The sequence below is a fragment of the Trachymyrmex septentrionalis genome, unplaced genomic scaffold (genome assembly GCF_001594115.1).
Source record: "Trachymyrmex septentrionalis isolate Tsep2-gDNA-1 unplaced genomic scaffold, Tsep1.0 scaffold79, whole genome shotgun sequence".
Classification (NCBI taxonomy): domain Eukaryota; kingdom Metazoa; phylum Arthropoda; class Insecta; order Hymenoptera; family Formicidae; genus Trachymyrmex; species Trachymyrmex septentrionalis.
In genome coordinates, this window is record NW_017305977.1 from 802,571 (window position 1) to 818,036 (window position 15,466).

The 15,466-nt window shown below is 36.1% G+C and overlaps 1 protein-coding gene across 1 annotated transcript in view; it reads left to right on the forward strand.

Annotated features, from left to right (window-relative positions):
- LOC108754336 (transcription factor IIIB 90 kDa subunit) overlaps window positions 1-15,466 on the forward strand; it is an 80,696-nt gene that overhangs the window by 48,199 nt on the left and 17,031 nt on the right. Inside the window, exons 6-11 of the mRNA XM_018496567.1 lie at window positions 9,116-9,265; window positions 9,488-9,581; window positions 9,705-9,837; window positions 10,303-10,399; window positions 13,308-13,463; window positions 13,550-13,626. Coding sequence (XP_018352069.1) covers window positions 9,116-9,265; window positions 9,488-9,581; window positions 9,705-9,837; window positions 10,303-10,399; window positions 13,308-13,463; window positions 13,550-13,626 — 707 coding nt within the window. The remainder of the gene's footprint in view (window positions 1-9,115; window positions 9,266-9,487; window positions 9,582-9,704; window positions 9,838-10,302; window positions 10,400-13,307; window positions 13,464-13,549; window positions 13,627-15,466) is intronic.

Sequence of the window (15,466 nt, forward strand, 5' to 3'; positions counted from 1 at the left end):
TTTCGTTTGTTTTTAAATAAAGATTGAATTTTACAAAAAAAAGCTCAGAACTTTTTTGTACACGTAATACAAATGGCCAAGCGTACTTTCTTACCGACTAATTCAATATCTATTAAATCGTACTACTACTACTACTGAATAGCTATTATTAATTAATTCTTAATAATAAGGAAAAGAAAGAGAAAAGAAATTTAATATGTATTTAAAAAAAATATCTTATTTTATTTTTAACTTGATACAGTTCTTTTTGGCGTTGCAATCACTAATTGTATATTTTAAATACATTTTGTAACGCATAATTCTTAACATGTTTTACATATCGCATAGTATTAGTTGTTACATCTAAATTATGTAAAGAATCTATCTTCGTAATCAGCATTCAAGGTCTCAATGATCAAGTTGCCGCTATCGAATATATCCAGCCAGCCATTCGCATTTTTCACATCCTTTTTTAATGTATACAAGAGCCTTATTGTCGTCACTCTCTTCCGCACCAATTACAGCCATTGTAATCAGGCGTTTCGCCATGCTATACGGGATCATCTCATCTTCTCATTGCAATCCATGGTGATAAGCACTCAGGAAGCACAATACTTTTCGGATTTTGTTAAGAAATTTCATGGCATGGGACATGTAAAAATGTAGTGAGAGAGCTCTTTTTCTCAACACTGCCACTTCTTTCACGATAAATTTCTTTTCAACGATAAATCCTTGCAGATTTACAAACATTGGTACGGTCACGGCGAACAATTTTTTGAGCGAATTTTTTTGGCGAACTACTCAATTTCGATGAATCGTATTGTTCCGGAATTATCGTTAGTCTTTTCGTATTTTCGGAGCGGACAAATAACTCATTGACACAAAGCGATCAAAACAGCGAGCATACCTTGATCCTGTGCTAATCACGCTGTTTGTCACAAAATGACATGCGACCCCCCTTGCGCAGACCGAGAAAACCGTCGATCGCGCACACGCTCCGTGTGAGAATCGACAATTCGCCATCGGATCCCGATCAATATAGATCAACTATCGCTCCTCGCTCTTAACGCAGATTCGCAAAAGTTAAGTGCGAACGAATCAACTTGTCGTTGCGTATTACCGCTGCCTGCTATCGTAACGTGATCGCTATACGCGTACCGCGAGACCGTCTAATGCGCGAGACTTACCAACGTTCCCGACGAGATTTGCCGGTCTCGTCACTACTCGCCATAGGCACTCTTTTCGAACGCGAAATTATTTAACGTCGCACCAAGTGCGAACTATCTGTGCACGCATCGAACCGAACGTTTCAAGTGTCGCAAACTTTTACTACGAGCATCGTTCACCGCCCGCTTCAAACCAATCGGAATTCTCTCTCTCTCTCTCTCTCTCTCTCTCTCTCTCTCTCTCTCTCTCTCTACTGTATAATAAAACTAATTTATTACAATCAAGAGAGTCAGTGTTGATTACACGCCGCCTTGGCGAGCGAGCCTTCCTTACAAGGTGACAGCCATCCGTCACAAAACACGTATATTTTATAGCATGTCGGAGAATGCACTTAGGTGATTTTGTACACAACGTTGGTTAACGGATTGTACTGAATCACGCGATCGTGATGAGACAATAGGCTGTAGTATTTGCAGGTACATTCTTCTTACAGTCAAATTCTATGCATACATCCATGGTAGCGCTCTTGACGGATTCGTTTTGTCGCAAGCAGCCAATGACCGCAAAAAGTCCTTTCTCGACAAACGAAAACACATTGTGCAGCGTTTCGAAGCAGTCGATTCCGTAATATGCTTTACGAAAACGCGCGTACGTATCAAACAGAATAGCATATCTCTTTTTATCAAAATCCAAATTCAAATCATCGTATAAAAATCTGAATTTAGATAGAGTTTCACGTTATTCAAGCTTTTCGAGCTGAGCAGTCGTTTTGAATGTTTAGTCGTGTTTTGTAACAGAGAATACTTGTACAAATCTCACGAGCAAAAACTCATGTTCAGATAACGATCGCTTTCCAATGCTCGTAGCATCGATAGCTTATTTATCTCGCTCAATAACATGTGCAGCATTCGAATGCACTTCACTTCGAATAATGCAAGCGTTGGGTCTGTCGCCGGATCTCCAATCAGACAATTGTTGTTGTTGCACGATTTTATCAAAATCAACTCGTGGCGAGCGTTAATGACCACGCGTTGTAATCCTCGCAAAAGCTCAATGCATGTTGAACGATACGCAAAAATTAAAGTGTTCTTCCGCTGTATCGGATCTATAATGTTCCATCCAGCGTTCATCGCAATCAAAGATTTGTCATATGTCAGCGACACGTAGTTCTTGATGGTACTGGTAACTCCGACGTTTCTGTTGCGATCAATCTCCACACCGTTGAGTTCATATCAAATATGAACGCTACGCAATTATTTGTCAATACTGCGGTAGCACTCTGGACCTCTCTGTTTCTCGTCAGTTTTCCCTCAACATATAGAAAGCTTTCACATGGCAACGTGTATAAATCCTGTTGCTGTATGGGTATTCTTATCTCATCGCTGTATCCAAATATTGTGTTGGCAAACGTACATGTTAGTCTCAAACTTTACGATGCGATCGTCGAAGATCAAATCATCCTTGATGTTTAAGATATCAGTCATTTCGAAAGTTGCGTACCGTGAACCCCAAAGATTTTGAAAATTTAACGTTCAACGCGCTGAGCTTCTTCCTAATGCAGTTGGATGAGCGAATGACGTTGTCGAGCGATGATGTTACCGGTCTTGTAAAGAATACGTTATTATCTCCTTCCGTGCACTCCGCTCCGTTCAACATGAGTATCTTACGCTTGCGCTATCGCCATCATCATTGCACGTACAATCTGACAGTGATCTCTTCTCGAAAATCGAGCAATCGTCCGTTTTAGTCGACAACGCATATATCGTTAGATCCGTAATGCTCCGTATTCTCCATCCTCACCATTATCGTCGTCATCGTTATTATTACTATTGTCACCACGCACTACGTCAACTGTTTCAAGCGCGTCGCTGCGTGGACGTTTCCATAAAATCGCATGTTTCAAAAATTTGTTTATGTCTCGCATTTCGTACGAACTCTTGGAAATTGTAATTTCCGCGTTGTCTTTGCCGAAATAAAATTTATTGTTCGATTCGTTCATGTTCGGTATCGTGTGATGAGCCTTAAAGATCACCAAACCGATCGTAGTCGTCGTCACACAACTCTATGACAGGAAAGTAGTTTGTCGTGAAGACATTGCTCTTCCCGCTCAGCGTAAGTGTCAACGACATTACGGAAAAAGCGTTCGATGAATACTGAGATTGTCGGGCTTTTTAAATTCGCGTGCATCAGTTCGTAGAAACCGCAATCACATCTATCCGTAGAAGTTCTGATCGTACATTTGATAGGACGTGCGATTGTACTCTATCGTCGTAACACCGTTTCCGAAATATCGTACTAGTTTCTTGGGCGGTCGAAGATTATTGAAACTATCAAAGTATACTACATAGTCATTCCTCTTCGCGTAGGCTACCCAATGAATACCTGGCCCCGTCGCATTGTCCAGATTCACGATACCACTTTCGTTTCGACGCGCACCACTCGTCGGTAACACACACGCGTTACGCATGAAAACACCTCTAAAGTGCGGTACGCATACGTCTTGCGAATACGTCCAATTGCACGTTATTAGTTGCACCTGAGGTCATTTTTATCGTTTCTTTGGCGGTTTTTTTTTCTTCTTCGCTGCTACACCCTGTCCGCATTCGTATTTATGCAGAGCGAAATACAGTCCGCGGCCCTGTTCCATCGTGCGATCATGATGTTGCAGCTCCTCGAGCTGACGTCGCGCGACTTTACTATTGTTTACCGCTTTCGCCACGCTGGCCGCTCCGCCAATCAAAGATCCAAGCGCGCCCAACATTGGCAGAAACGATAACGTGCCCCTCGTTTTGCCATCGGTAGTATCCACTTTTTCGTCGTCTTCTTTTTCGGTTTCATGCCCATGCTGATCTTGGTCTTGGCTTTCATCGCTATCCAGACGGTAGCAGCGGCGGCTCTCTCGCTCAGAGCCGAATCTCTCGCGGTGACGCGACCTAGCGCTTTATCAGCGAGCACCTTGTCCGCCGCGTGTCTATCGGTGAGATGGTTGCTCCGAGATCGTTGCTTACGCAATGTCGTGTTCTCGGCACGTCACACCTGGCGGATTTATACTCTCTGGCTAATCGCTTCATAAGCCGAGTGCCTGGACCGCAAAACTGGTAGCCCGGAATATGTAACTCGAAAGGAAGCGCGTTTATCGTTCGATTAGACCTCCGCACGACGCCGATATTCGCTACATCCTTTATCTTCGATGCCGGACCGTCGATGCGTCCGGACCGGTGCGTCCGCTGCCACGACTAATTGTAATCTCGTCGCAGCGACGATAGGTTCGAACCTCCGGATCCGATTTCACGTGTTCTGGAAGTTTGTCTCATACATGGTTGATATAGTCACCGTATACGCGTAACAGTACCTTCGGTATATATTGCAACTGCTCGGCGCTCAAGTTCTAAATGTCGAAAGGATAACACAACGCGAGATATTTTTACTGCGCGTTTTCTGTTTCTCGATATCATATGTTAATGCACACGTCGTAGAAACATTTCGAATTTTATTACGTCTTTTAACGTTATAGGAAATTTTATATTTTAGAAATTCAACACGTATAGTGAGAAAAATTCACATCGTATAGTGAGTAGGAAGATTTGCGATTTGCGTTTCTTTCGGCTGGATACATAGCGGCGACCATCGATCATGCGAAGCATGCATTGTCCATTGATCGCACGTTAATTACCGCTCTTTTTGTCATTATCTCTCGTAGCACTTTGAAGTGACATCCCACGCGCATTGAATTACACTTATCGATGTTTATTGTAAGATTCATGATTCGCGACAACGTCCACCCACTATCACGTTCTTGAAACTCCTCGAGAGATGTCAACATGGGTTCGATGACATGCTTCTCGTACCACTCACGCAAGTTCGATGTTTGAAAGAGTTCATAGTTTTTAATATTAATACTTTTATTGGCACTCATCACAAATTCGCCGTTAAATATAGTGTTCACTTTTATACAGTTGTATCTTTCTATTATGTCTTGCATTCGCTCGAGCACTACATTGCTGATGTCTTCTAAAAATTGTCGCGGCTCGATATAGTCCGCGTTAATTACCGCACTGGTTAAAATTCGATTTTCAAACGCTGCATCAATCTCTCGCTAAACAAAAGATTTTTCCGCGTTATTGTCACTGTTATTGCTAGTTCGCGTAATTATCACCAAAATACAGAAATCGTCTTTCTAATTGAACCCTCGTGCAATTGTAGCGATTAGAGATTGTCTGTATCCAATGGAGAGCCGTGGATACTTGACATGATTGCATTCTTCAAGCTGTTTAATAAATTTATTATACTTGCTTCTATCCACGCGAAACGCTTCTTCAAGGTGGCAATTTGATGGGATTGCTTCAACAGATCGCGCTATGCTTGACTGAAATCTCGATCCATATTTACAACGATTTACTAACAGTAAGATGAGTTCGCTCTCATAGATTTCAACGTACTATATTCTAGCACATTTCTAGACTGAATTTATTTTCGTCTGTAACCCCCTCTTTTCAGACCATTATACGCTCATTTTCAGAGTATGCTTCTAAACGCTCTAGCCTTATAAAAATTTATGAAAATATAATTCTATCGAGTTTCACTTATATTTACACTTCTATTAACCTTGAATTATATTGTAAACATGTTCGATTGTCATGTCCCCTCCCAAAAAAGAATAAACGATCGAGATTCTTTTATCAAGGGAGGAAAACATAGCGTTTCAATATCATCGATTTCGATAGCAGCCAGACGTTAGCACTCAATCGATTAATTATGAAACTTGGTCGTATTTATTTAAAATAATTACAATAATAAATAATGTTGTTTTTAGAAAAATTAGGGCTAATATCCTTTGTAACATTTTTGTTTTAACCATTTATTTTTTGTATTGTTTCATGGCAATATTTCCTTTTTGTGATGTTTTTTGTTGTCTTGTACGTGACTGTAGTCCCTAAAATCTGTGATGTCTTACTGCCACTCCGCATGACGTCATACTCCACTTCCGAAGAATCCCCTGCGCCTCGCATTTTCCTTGGAGCTCCCGAGTTAAAACCTCCTTCCCGTCTCCTATTATACTATTAATAAACGTTATTTTTTTACAATAAATCGGTATACGAGGTCTGTTCAAAAAGTATCGCAAATTTTGAATTTCCGCGGGTTACGTATATTCGATTTTCGATTTTTTGTGGCGTTATGTTGGTACTCATGTCTCTCAATTATGCCGACAAGTTCGGCCATTTTGAATGTTCAGTTAATTTTTGACAGCTGCTTTGCTTGCACGTGTTTTGTCTTCGATTTTTGCCTATTCCAAAAAGTGGATCAAAGAATCTGTATCAAATTTTGTGTGAAAAACAAAATTAAGTGCGCGGACGCATTCCGAATGTTGACTGTGGCATATGGTGAAGCTACCTTGGACCGAAGCAACGTTTATCGGTGGTACAAAATGTTCTCAGAGGGCCGAGAAGATGTGAACGACGAAGAGCGTGCCGGACGCCCAAGCACGTCAACAACAGACGAAAACATTGATGAAGTGAAGAAAATAATATTGGCCAATCGTCGAATCACCGTTAGAGAGGTTGCTGAGGACCTAAACATATCGATTGGCTCGTGCCATTCGATTTTTACCAATGATTTGGGCATGAGATGGGTCGCCGCGAAATTCGTACCAAAATTGCTCAATTTCGACCAAAAACAGCATCGCATTAACATTGCTAAGGAGCTGTTGGACTCTGTCCGCGACGACCCAAATTTGCTTCAGAGGGTCATAACTGGTGACGAATCATGGGTTTATGGTTATGACGTGGAAACCAAAGCTCAATCATCCCAATGGAAGCTGCCGCACGAGCCAAGACGGCATCGAAGGAGGAGCTGAACAAGATCATAAAAAATAATTTTTTGAAGTGCTTCGAGGATTGGAAAAAACGTTGACACAAGTGTATAATATCTGATGGGGATTACTTTGAAGGGGACAAAATAGATATTCATGAATAAATAAATAATTTTTTAAAAAACACAAAATTCACGATACTTTTTAAACAGACCTTGTACACTGCTCAAAAGCTTCATTCAAAAGCTCATTGTCAAGAGAGCTTGTGATTTTCTCGAATCTCACAGAAAGTAAAAATTCCAATTTTTTGGATCTCATCTTAATAAAAAAAGACAATAGTCTAATGATAATAGTCATGATTGCATGGTATCATAAACCAACACTTTCTGCATGATATTTTAAAAGAATTAATAATAAACATTTACCATAACGGATATCCTCTTTATTTAATTTTTAACAATATCAAAAAGAGACTCTACACTTATAAAACTTTAATCGTGCAATTTATCCTTATAATCATTCTCATTTTCTAACACATGGGATGGCACGTAAAATAATTTAAATATCGTGTAGAAAATGTTGTTTTATGATACTAATGATGTATTAGCTCGAAAATATAATAGGTTTTTAGCCTTAATCTGTAAGAAATTTATCAATTAGTCCGGATCTACAATACGTATTTTAAGCATTAAGCCATAAGAAATTGACCATTTACAGTCGACTGCGAGGAAAATAATTGATCATAATTTGTCAATTTCTTATGACTTAAGGCTTAAAAATTTATTGTAGATCCGGACTTATAGTCAAATGTGAAGAGAATAATCAATTATGATTTATCCATTTCTTACTATGACTTAACGTTTAAAACATCTATTGTATTATAGATTATAGATTTTAGATTATTGTCTCTTGATTAAGGTGAAATCCAGAAAATTGAAACTTTTGCTTTCTGATGCGGACATCTATACTACAGCAAAACGCAATCCGTCCAACAAATTAATTATCGAGTTAAAGATATTGTTAAAAATATAAAAACATGAGTCTGTGATTCGGCTTATAACTTTTTGAACTCTACGAACCCAACTTTATCAAGAACTATCTTATGGATTACCTAAAATGCATAAGCTAGGTAATTCCTTTCGTATCCCCGATGAAAATTTTTCTTATAATTTTTATACGAATTGGAACATTTTCAGAAATACTCAGAAATATTTAGTAAGTTTACATCTTCTCTCAGAATTTTTCATACATGTGAATTCTGAAATATTCTGACATTTCTCATCCCATAATTTTTAAAAAATATTTTTAAATTTTTTAGATTTTATAACATTTCATCAGAAATTATACTTACAAAAAATCTTAAAAATCTTACGATATTTCATAATTAACATATATGAAAAATTCTAAGAAAATATAGATTTTCTGAGAAGTGTTCAAATTTGTCTAAAAAGTGTGAGAAAATTATAAAATTATATAGAAATTCTGAAAAATTATATGAAAAATTCTGTGAAAAATTTTTAGGGATCCTCAATAGAGAGCCCTTTACATAATCTTACCTATATCTTGGAAAAAAAATCTCTTGATTTGGTTAAAAATAATTTTCAATTGATTAATGATTTACATTCAACTCTAAAGCTGACTTTTTATGCGCAGCACGCTGCAGCAGTAAAATTATTCTAGTTGTGCTCTCAATCTGCCGTCAGGTTATACAGGCCTTTGTTCAGTTTTTGCTATCAATCTGCTGGCATAGCACGTCTAGCAGGCTTCGTCATATTTCTGACAATAATTTGCTGATGTTAGATAATACAAATTCTGTGTACAATTTGTTGCCTTTCTGCAATTAAAAATTGGTAGCAGGCTCTGCTCAAAATCTGTTTGCGCAGACTTTGGTATCAGAGAAATGAATTAAAAATCGCTATTATCGACATTTTTAATTTGAAATAAAAAGTTTTATAATATGGGATTAAAAAAGTTATCACTTCAGCATCCCCTGCTAATTAGAGCAAACTTATCCTAAAACTAAAATATTGTATTAAAATTAAAATGTATATAAAATAGAATATATTACTTATGTTATTTAAATGAGAAAATAAAATACTTTAAATAAGTTTTTTGCCCAATATATAGAATGAAATAGATTGTATTCTTTGTTTCATTTAGATCCTTGTTTATATATCATGAGATTTGCGCATAAACTTGAATTTGGTGATAAAACTCATGCCGTATCTATGACAGCTTTAAGAGTCGTTCAAAGAATGAAAAGAGATAGTATTCATAGTGGCCGTAGGCCATCCGGTCTATGTGGCGCAGGTAAATATATTATTTCAATGTATTATGCGAATGTGTGCGTGTGCGTGTGTGTGCGTGTGTGTGCGTGTGTGTGTGTGTGTGTGTGTGTGTGTGTGTGTGTGTGTGTGTGTGTGTGTGTGTGTGTGTGGTCGTGCGTGCGCGTGCGTGTGTGTGCGCGTGTGTGTGTGTATGTGTATATTTATAATGTATACATTAAATACATTAAATTTTTTTCTGCAATAGCTTTATTAATAGCTGCGCGATTGCATGAATTTAGCAGATCAACTGCTGATATTATAAAAATTGTTAAGGTACACGAATCTACTCTACGTAAAAGGTAATGTAACATACGAGAAGTAACACTTTTCTCAGACATCTATATATAATATCTTATTTTTATTCTAACTATCAAGTACATCAAGGATGAGATGCTTCAATGATGGATTTTTCTTATATATAGATTACTGGAATTTGGTGATACACCATCCAGTGCCTTAACATTAGACGAATTTATGACAGTAGATTTAGAAGAAGAACAAGATCCTCCAGCATTTAAAGCAGCACGTAAAAAGGATAGAGAACGTTTACAAAAAGTATATCATTTTTTTTACATTTGTAATATTTTTTGCTTGAAAGCTTAAAATTGTGTTATTTTATGTCAGGCCTGTTAGATAATTGTTCACGAGCCACGCCGCCGAGCGCTTCCTCCTCCAACACAATCAGATGACCAATTCCAGGAACGGCTGTCAGTCGTCGTGATGTCTACTCTACTCTTCATAGTAAACTATTGGAAACTTCGATTTTTTTCTTTGCTTGGCAACGTAAAAGTTTCCAATAGTTTATTATAGAGAGTAGGGCCTACATCGCGACGATTGACAGCCGTTCCTGAAATTGGTCATCTGATCGTATTGGAGGAGGAAGCGCTCGGCGGCGCGGCTTCCTGAAATCGGCCGATCGAATTGAGGGGGAAGCGCAGCAGGCTCGCGAGCTATTATCCGATAAGCCTGTTTTATACATGTAATATCTTTACATTCTAATAATATTTCTGATTTTTTTAGTTAGAAAATATAGATGTGGAAATAAGTGAGCTGCAAGCAGAAATTGATAAACAATTAGAAGATTATAGAGTAGGAAAAGTAAAAAAACGAAAGGATGGTAATTGTGTTTTTATAATATACATTCTCTATTAACAATAGATTTAGTTTATACTATAAAGTCGGGTGATACGGATAAAATATTTTTGTATTTCTACGTTTATAGAATAATGAAAGGGATTCATTAATGTAAAGGACATAACTATTAATAAACAGATTGAACGCCTTATAATTTTTTAATTTATGTACAGGGTAAAAAACCATTCAGCATTTATATAGATAGATAGTATACACCATATTAAGTAAGTGAACATAGGTCGAAAGCTCAACCTTTTTTGACATAAATATTTTTGTGTATATTAGCATGAATGGCTTATTTGCTATAATAATAAATCATTAATACACAATAAGTAAGAATGTTAAAGCCTATAACGGTCGAAGCTGGATTTCTAATACTTTAAATAATTGTAAATTATATATATACTATATATATACATGTATATATACCATATTTGTAGTCATTTGAATTGCGCGCCGAATTGATTTTCCAGACTTATAAACACAATTAAACTACTGTAATAATATCACAAATTAAATTAAATTAAATTGACAAGCAAATTTTAATAATTTTAATGTTCAATATCATATTAGAAAGATGCTAAAATGCAGAAAAATTATAAATAAATTTATTGCAAGAAATATTACCTCGGCCGAGAATCGAATCCGGATCTCTTGTATTCCGTACGAGCGTCCTAAGACTATCGAGATAAATGCAATTAAACTAATAGTTCGAAAAACCAATTCGGCGCACAGTTCGAATGACTATAAATATGGTATATATGTACATATATATATATTATATATATATATATATATATAAAATTCACATTGAATTATAATACTTAAAGCATTAAAGATACAGTTTCGGCCGTTATAGACTTTGATATTCTTATTTGCTGTATTTATAGAAGGTAGTCCACATGTCCTCCTTTCATTTCCATACATGCTTGGCATATGAAATATGTATGGAAATTGAATGAGGATATAGAAAGCAATTTATAAATACTGAGGCAAACATCGCATGCGACACATAGAAACCATTGACTAGTAAATCATTGGCTGCGTCCAGCAGAAGAAGCAGCTTTGCAACTGTTGTAAAATTCTTTAATATGATTGTTCTTATCTTTAGTTCCTCACTGGATCTAAATAAACCAATCATATTCAAGAATTTTACAACAGTTGCAAAGTTGTTTTTTCTGCTGAACGCAGCCATTCATGATGTTATCGTAAAAAAAATGTTTACATCTCAGAAATAGTCGACCTTTCGACCTATGTTCATTAAGATTTTTTTTACTCACAATCAGTATGTACTATCTATCATATATGCTGAATGATTTTTTAACACTATATAAAGAATAGAATTATCAATTATGTGATTTCTCTCATCATTTTACTATAAGAATATAAAAATATTATAATAGTAAATGAATGAAGTTAATTTAATATGATTTTAAGAGATGCTGACCATAAAATATTTGGTAAAACTGCAGAAAAGAGCAGCCGCCGATGACCTTGACATTAGCGTATGTTGTCAAGGTCATGACCCTGAGTGATCTCCAACAGGTTTTAGCTGTGTCGTTCCTCATTCATTAAAAAGTTATTAACAAAAAAGTTATGTCTCTGCGATTATTCGTACGTCGGTCAGACGAAAAGGAAATTAAAGACGCGTTTAAAAGAACACATTAATGATTTTAAAAAACCAACTAATTCTCACTCCGTTATCTCAAATCACAGATTTGACACAGACCATGTCATGGATTGGGATAACGCAAAAATATTGGATTCGGAACGCTCTCATTACAAAAGATTAGTATCTGAGATGATTTATATTAAGATGCAAAAAAATGATTTAAATAAACAAAGCGATACGGAACGGTTTCCAGATCTTTATCTCCCTCTCCTTGAACAATAGTTTCTGGCCCCACTCTAAACTTTTCCCCTTCCTTTCCCTTCTTCTTACCCTTCTTTTTCCTTTTCTTAATATAAACAGACCAGCGTTTTTGGCTTTTGACGTTATTTGCAGTTTAAATTCACTCATTATAAATGACTCACTAAATTTGTCACAGTGTTCAGTTGTACAGATGAGTCTTCGCACCTCAGGATACGCGTAAGTTTGTTCTGTTGGTTTTTTAAAAAATTTTCTAAAAAATTCTCTAGGTGGAATCTAAGCAGGAGTATATTTCTTAATCTGATTGTTTTTACAGTAATACGATGATATCTAATTTACTTGTTGAAAAAAATTTTTTTGTTTTTACAATAGAACTTGGTACTTGCGTGTCTCTTTGTGTGGAGCTCGTCGTTTTTAAATGAAGATTTCTTAATTGTATCATGACGAAAAAAACTTTCGTATTTTCTTTTTATTCGTATAGCGCGATAACAATTAACTGTTACTTTAATTTACTTTGATCTGTTGCGATTACTACTGTATTGTAAGGAAATAATAATTTTTTGTTACTTGCTATCACTACATTTATCAGTTGACTTGCGTATTTAGTTATAATGTTTAACGTATTCATTTTTATTGTACTGAAGAAGATCAAATCTTGACCGAAACGTCTACTTATTGTTGTGAATTTCTTTTTAATGATATATAACTTATTTACATCCTTGGTCATGGCTGTATGCTCTTTATTATTTAACCTTTGCAAATTTCTTAGCTACTTTCTAACAATTTAAATTTTAAAATATTATTTTTTCAAACTTTTTTGTTAATAACTTTTTAATGAATGACGAGCGACGGTTAAAATCTGTTGAAGGTCACTCAGAGATGACCTTGATAACATATGTCAAACTCAAGGTCATCGGCGGTTGCTCCCCTTTTCTGCAGTTTTATCCAGATAATTATAATTGCATCATATTTATATAGATTTTGTATTAGTAATTGTCTTACAGTATAGATAAATTTACAGCATTTTCTATAGAGAGTGAGGATGCAGATAGATTTATTCGGGAAAGTAATTTGAGCATAATCCAACAATATGTTGAGAATAATATTGATGATTCTGATGAGAAAATTCATGATGTGATTTTAAATGAAAACAATAGTTCACTTATTACTGGATTAGGTGAGCATATATTTATATAAATAATGGTATTACTTATATTTTGTCATTAACATATTTTTAATTTTATGTATTTTAATTGTATACAGGTCCGGACATAGCATCTATGATATCAGCAAATGATCATTCAAAAGAACTCAACGAGAAAGATAATAATTTTGAAAATGTAAGTATTTCCCTTTTTTTCAAAGTTAAATTATAAATTTTATTTATAAAGTATTTCATTTATACTTACAAGAAAATGCACACCAGTATCTTATTTTTTTTATAAGCTTTGGATTTATTGTATTGGGTGTTTTGTAACAAAGATAAGATGACACAGTGTAACGCGCGCACTCACTCACACATTTGTACTTATTTATGCATACGCTCGCTTACTTACGCACGCACTCATTCACTCACTCACGCACGCACTCATTCACTCACTCACGCACTTATTCACTTCCGCTCTCATTTACTTGCTCACTCACTCGCTCACTCACTCATTCCCTCCCCTCCCTTCCTCCCTCCCTCCCTCCCTCCCTCCCTCACTCGCTCACTCGCTCACTCACTCACTCATTCATATGCGCGCGCATACACAGTGAATTATAAGTTGCTTTTCATTTGCACACAAGTGGAACTGAGTCTGAAGTGAGCTGAGTATTTAATACTGAGTATTAATATTCAGATTAATGACATCATTATTTGTTTGCTTTGATTGGTCTCGATTTACAGATTATAAACAAAAACTCAGTTAATTCTCACTTGTCAGAATGCAAAAGGAATACGCGTTCAACTGAATTATGACGTCACAATTGAGAATTATCTGAATCGGTGTAAATTGAAAACAACTACAAGATTATTACAGCCTTATTTGCCAGTATGAAACGAAAACGTAATGATGTACTGTGTTACATTATTATCTGTTTACGCTGACATCTATTTGACTTATGTCTGAGACTTAACTTCAAAAAAATTAAATAAAAAATTAATAATATGATTGAAAATGGAACTCAAATATTCAAACTTTAAATACGAAGCGCCTTACAGTTCCGAGTGTTAAGATGTTGAACTAACATTCATTTAAATTGAATTAATTTTTCAGAAATAAATTGAGAGCCGATGAAATTATCGGATTCACACAATCATTCTAATAATCCCCCCAAATTTTCTCAAATCTTAAAAATTGTAATAAACTTATTGCGAAAAATATTGCCTCGGCCGAGAGTCAAACCCGGATCTCTTGCATTCCGTGCGAGCGTCCGTTATAAAAAAAAAAATTAATAGTTACGGATGAAATATAATATAACTAAATAAAGTTATAAAGTTAAGAGTCTAAATTGTAACTAAGTTAAGTTAAAATTAATTAACTTTTTAACTTAACTTTTATCTTTTTAACTTAACACTCAACCCTGCTAAAAAGAATACAATATAGTATATATGCAAGCACATACAGGGTGCGACACGGGAACTTATAGTATTTCAAATCGCTACTGCAACTACAAAAAAAAAGTAAGAGGAGGGGGAGCGCGAGCGCGTGATAGTCTGATCTGCCACATTTCGTTTTCCAGTATTCGTTCGTCGCGATGAGTGAGTGGAAGACAGAACACCGTGCATTCGCGGTCGAGATGTTTTTTAAAAGTCAGGAATCCTATATAACTACCATACGCGCATTTCGAAAACGTTTTTCAATTCAGCCGCATAAACCAGTACCAACCGAAGTAACAGTGCGTTCGTGGGTTAAAAATTTTCGCCAGAAAGGTGTCGTGAATAAAATAAAGCCACCAGGTCCCAAAAAAAACGTTCGAACTCCTGAAAACATCGAGCGCGTACGCATCGCTTTGCAAAAAAGCCCGCAAAGATCTCTTCGAAAGCATGCGGCTAGCTTGAATTTAAATGAACGTACGATACGACGCATCCTACACGAAGACCTACACTTCCATCCCTACAAGATGTTAGTGACTCAACAACTGTTGGCCACCGATTACGGCACCAGATTAGAATTTTGTGAACGCATGCTTCGATGT